Source organism: Nematolebias whitei, chromosome 5 (genome assembly GCF_014905685.2).
Source record: "Nematolebias whitei isolate Nwh7 chromosome 5, NemWhi1, whole genome shotgun sequence".
NCBI classification, from domain to species: Eukaryota; Metazoa; Chordata; class Actinopteri; order Cyprinodontiformes; family Rivulidae; genus Nematolebias; species Nematolebias whitei.
In genome coordinates, this window is record NC_056502.1 from 1,112,250 (window position 1) to 1,117,916 (window position 5,667).

At 46.5% G+C, this 5,667-nt stretch overlaps 1 protein-coding gene across 1 annotated transcript in view; it reads right to left on the reverse strand.

Annotated features, from left to right (window-relative positions):
• Positions 1-3,716: 3,716 nt before the first annotated feature.
• The window catches only part of pi4kb (phosphatidylinositol 4-kinase, catalytic, beta), a gene marked incomplete at its 3' end in the record, with an annotated part of 55,040 nt that continues 53,089 nt past the window's right edge, over positions 3,717-5,667 (reverse strand). Inside the window, 2 exon segments of the mRNA XM_037676050.1 lie at positions 3,717-3,840; positions 3,932-4,036. Coding sequence (XP_037531978.1) covers positions 3,717-3,840; positions 3,932-4,036 — 229 coding nt within the window.

The following is a 5,667-nucleotide window of genomic DNA, read 5'->3' on the forward strand; positions in this document are numbered from 1 at the left end:
GTCGGGAATCCTTTTGCATGAATGACTGCTTCAATGCGGCGTGGCATGGAGGCAATCAGCCTGTGGCACTGCTGAGGTGTTATGGAGGCCCAGGATGCTTCGATAGCGGCCTTAAGCTCATCCAGAGTGTTGGGTCTTGGTCTCTCAACTTTCTCTTCACAATATCCCACAGGTTCTCTATGGGGTTCAGGTCAGGAGAGTTGGCAGGCCAATTGAGCACAGTAATACCATGGTCAGTAAACCAGTTACCAGTGGTTTTGGCACTGGGAGCAGGTGCCAGGTCGTGCTGAAAAATGAAATCTTCATCTCCATAAAGCTTTTCAGCAGATGGAAGCATGAAGTGCTCCAAAATCTCCTGATAGCTGCTGCATTGACCCTGCCCTTGATAAAACACAGTGGACCAACACCAGCAGCTGACATGGCACCCCAGACCATCACTGACTGTGGGTGCTTCACACTGGACTTCTGGCATTTTGGCATTTCCTTCTCCCCAGTCTTCCTCCAGACTCTGGCACCTTGATTTCCGAATGACATGCAAAATTTGCTTTCATCCGAAAAAAGTACTTTGGACCACTGAGCAACAATCCAGTGCTGCTTCTCTGTAGCCCAGGTCAGGCGCTTCTGCCGCTGTTCCTGGTTCAAAAGTGGCTTGACCTGGGGAATGTGGCACCTGTAGCCCATTTCCTGCACACGCCTGTGCACGGTGGCTCTGGATGTTTCTACTCCAGACTCAGTCCACTGCTTCCGCAGGTCCCCCAAGGTCTGGACTCGGCCCTTCTCCACAATCCTCCTCAGGGTCCGGTCACCTCTTCTCGTTGTGCAGCGTTTTCTGCCACACTTTTCCCTTCCCACAGACTTCCCACTGAGGTGCCTTGATACAGCACTCTGGGAACAGCCTATTCGTTCAGCAATTTCTTTCTGTGTCTTACCCTCTTGCTTGAGGGTGTCAATGATGGCCTTCTGGACAGCAGTCAGGTCGGCAGTCTTACCCATGATTGTGGTTTTGAGTAATGAACAAGGCTGGGAGTTTTTAAAAGCCTCAGGAATCTTTTGCAGGTGTTTAGAGTTACGTCGTTGATTCAGATGGTTAGGTTAATAGCTTGTTTAGAGAACCTTTTCATGATATGCTCATTTTTTGGGACAGGCATTTTGGGTTTTCATGAGCTGTATGCCATAATCATCAGTATTAAAACAATTAAAGACCTGAAATATTTCAGTTGGTGTGCAATGAATCTGAAATATATGAAAGTTTCCTTTTTATCTTTACATTATGGAAAAAAATGACCTTTATCACAATATGCTAATTTTTTTAGAAGTATATCATTATCGCCACCCTTCACAATACATATTGTGATATTAATTTTATGCTATATCGCACATTCCTACTGTCCTGCTGTCCTCAAACATGTCCTGTACCAGTTTAACATACTTCTCTGCCACTCCAGATTTCCTCATGCAATACCATACCTCTTCTCTTGGCAATCTGTCAGATGCTTTTTCTAAATTCATAAAGACACAATGGAATTCTTTCTGACCCTCTCTGTACTTCTCCATCAGCATCCTCAAAGCAAAGATACCATACTGCTGCTCACAGATAGTCACCTCTCGTCTAAGTCTTGCTTCCACAACTCTCTCCCAGATCTTCATCGTGTGGCTCATCAGCTTAATTCCCCTGTAGTTGCTACAAATCTCTACATCACCCTTGTTCTTAAAAATGGCCACCAGCACACTTCTTCTCCATCCCTAAGGCATGTTCTCACCCTCAAATATGTCATTGAATAATTGAGTCAAAAACCTCACTGCCATCTCTCCAAGACATTTCCAAACCTCCACTATGTCATCAGGTCCTACTGCCTTCCCCTTCTTAATTCTTTTCGGAGCTGTCCGGACTTCACCCTCACTAATCTTTCCCACTTCCTTGTCCACAGTTTCAATGACCTCTAATCTTCTTTCTCTTTCATTCTCTTCATTCATTAGCTCCTCAAAGTACTCCTTCCATCTTCTCACTCTCTTAACTCGTTGGAACATTGCCATTCCTATCTTTAACAAGCCTAACCTGCTACACATCCTCCCATACAACTCATCATATGCCTTCTGCTTTGCCTTAGCTACCCTACCGCCCTCTTTGCTCTACGTCCCATCTCCTTATATCTCTGGCAACATGTTGGCTCAGTGGTTATCATTGTTGCCTCACAGCAAGACAGTCCTGGGTTCAATCTCCGGTTGGATCTGGGGTCTTTCTGTGCAGAGTTTGCATGTTCTTCTCATGCATGTGCGGGTTTTCTCCGGGTACTCCAGTTTCCTCCCACAGACCAAAAGCATGCATGTTAGGCTGCCTTCAGGCCCAGGCCTCCCTTGCAAAAGAGATTTGTAATCTCAATGGGATTTGCCTGGTTAAATAAAGGTTAATATAATATTCCTGTCTCATCTCTTCAGTAGGGCTGAGTACCGAACCGAGGTTCTTTTATGGCACCGACCGAACTGCACCAGTTGGTGTATGTATTGAAACGTCACTCTTGTTTCGGTGTCAAGTTTCGGTATTGGCTGTAACGTGTCATGTGGTTTCAGCATGCAGGCAGGCAAAACACCAGACTTATGACAAACAGACTACACCCAGATTACACCCAGAGCTGTATAGAGCTGCCGTACCGAATCTATGTATACTGTAATGTATGTCTATGGTGCTGGTGACGCCCACAGACGAGTTCACGTGTGCAGAAAGTTGCTCCGTGTTTTTCTGCGAGGAGAGAGGAGTTCATTAGCCTCCCTCCTCCTCCTCCCCCTCTCAGCATTAGTCAACCTGTGAGTAGAGCCTGAACGTCCTGATTCATTATCTCCACGACCGGACTCTTCATCAAAGAACTCCGAGGACGGCTCTTGTGTTTCAGCTGGTGAGTTTATGTTTCTTAACGCAACTGCAGCTTAACACGTACATGGCGGTGAAATAAATTATGATCCATGTAACGCTAACTTTAAAATATTAGTGTGTAAATTTATTTTATCTACGTAACAAGCTAAACTCAGAAGCTAACTAAAGATTGACAGTAACCGATGAAGCTTAGCTTGTAAAACTGCTCATCCATCTAGTCAGCTGCTTAAACAGTTCAGTAATGTTCACTGTTTATGTTCATGTTCTCCTCACAGGAGGTTCTGACCCAGATGTGAGGACAGACAGAAAAGTGAGGTGGGGGCCACAGGACAATCAGACTTTGTTGTTAAAGATTTGCTGCTTTTTCTACAGTGGAGCTGCATGTTGGAGGTAAATTAAACTTTAAAGGATTTTATTGACCAGTTAAACCTTTATCTCTCAGCCTAGATAATGTTTTTTGATCAATAATAACACAGCCATGTTATTGTTGATGTTTTGTTCCAATGTCAATTAGGGAGATGATCAGAGCCCTGAACCCCAGAGAACCACAGAGAAGATTCAGGAAGAGACACAGAGGTGCAGAAGTCTGCATCATCCCTACCTCATTGAATCCTGTGACCTGCTGGTGGAATGTGAGGGACAATATGTCAAACTGACAACCAGGTATCTGTGTGTGCAACTTTTGGATAAAAGACTAAACATTTCAACAAAGAAGAACCCATTCTGAAAACCTGACTCAACCTTGTTAAGAGTGCAGAACACGGAAACGGGTCAGTGGATGAGAAATCACAGAGTGGGGAGAAGGAGGACGAGAAAAGTCATGTGATGCATGACATCACAGCATTACCTTGAGCTGCTGCAGCACCTGGAAGGCCAGCAGCTCCTGTCTCAGGTCATCTCCACACTTCACGATGACGGACAGAAGTCTCCAGTTAGGGAGGTGTCCGTACGGAGAACCCTCCCTGATCCTCCTGTAGGCAGACAGACAGTAGCACCCTGAGTTTAGCTTTCAAGCTCAGCAGCAGCAACCTGACAGGCTGTACTCAGGGAACAGTCACCTACCGGACCTTCTCCTCCCAGGGCTCCTTAAGGGCCACGGCCGATGGGTCCTCAGGGTCCCGTTTGAAGGTGGTGGGGGCCTGAGCCAGCTGCTCGGACAGACGGCGCCTGGCAGAAAACAAACAGCTGGATCATCTCTGGATGCAAGTTGTGCTTACATTCTTAACAAAGACCCACAAATATAAACAGAACCACAAGCTGTGTCTGAGAACACACAGTCAGGACTGAGTCCTGGTACCAAAACGGAGACCCGAACAGAACCAAGCACAGTCTGTTCTTTAGGCAAGTTAAACTATATGAATAACACAAGCTATGCAGTTGGTCTCTGTAAGGTTCTCCATATACACATGCAGTTCAAAGATATTTTATTACTCCAAGAGGAAAATTAAATGTAGCTCATCATCCTGGTTCCATTAAAGAGTTGTTCTTGATGTTGATGGCTGTGGGCAGGAAGGATCTCTAGTACAGCAGATCTGAAAAAGAAAGTTGTTGGACAGTCTGATGAAGATGGTGCTCAGTGTTGTCATCTCAGATTTATCGAAGCTATGCAGCATCTTGCTGCAAACACTGAAGGACTTCAGCTTCCTCGAGAAGAACAGTCTGCTCTGTCCCTTCTTGTAGACGGCTTTCCGTTGTCCAGGTGAACCCCAAGGTATTTACAGTTCACCAACTCCCCTTCTTCTCCCATGATGGATGATCCACCTTCTTTTAAACTCATCTGAGATTTGGGGCTGTAGTTGAGGTATTATTTGAGCTTTTGAGATGTTGATCAGCTGCTCCTGGTTGTAAAAAAAACCCATCTTGTTGTCATGGTTACGCATCATAACAAATGTCCAAAAGTATAAAAGTTTTCAGTAAAAATCCTTCCAGCTGCACAGCATCCGACACCAGAGGAAACGATCATCCAAAAACAGATTTACATGCAGAAAAAAATGGTGCAATGTGGGATAGGTGGTGGCTGAGGGCGGGGACCTTGGTGGTCTGATCCTTGGCTACAGAAGCTGGCTCTCGGGATGTGGAATGTCACATCTCTGGTGGGGAAAGAGCCTGAACTATTGTGTGAGGTTGAGAGGTTCCGGCTAGAAATAGTCGGACTCACCTCGATGCACGGCTCTGGTTTTGAAAACAGTTTCCTTGAGAGGGGTTGGATAATCTTCCACTCGGGAGTTGCCCCTGGTGATAGGTGCCATGCAGGAGTGAGCATACTTGTTGCCCCCCCATCTTGGTGCCTGTACGTTGGGGTTCACTTCAGTGAACGAGTGGTTAGCCTTTCTCTGCCTACGTGTGGGGGTTCTGACAGTTGTTTATGCACCAAACTGCAGTTCAGATTACCCACCCTTATTCGAGTCCTTGGAGGGGGTAAGGGAGAGTGCTCCTCCTGGGAACTCCCTTGTTCTGCTGAGGGACTTCAACGCTCACGTGGACAATGACAGTGAGACCTGGAAGAGAGTGCTTGGGAGGAACGGCTCCCCTGATCTGAACTCAAGTGGTATTCTGTTATTGGACTTCTGTGCTCATCATGGATTGTCCATAATGAACACCATGTTCAAGCATAAGGGTGTCCATATGTGCTCTTGGCACCAGGACACCCTAGGTTGCAGTTCGATGATTGACTTTGTCGTCGTCTCATCTGATCTGTGGCCACATGTCTTGGACACTCAGGTGAAGAGAGGGGTGGAGCTCTCCACCGACCACTGCCTGGTGGTGAGTTGGCTCAGATGGGGGGGGGGGGGGGGGGG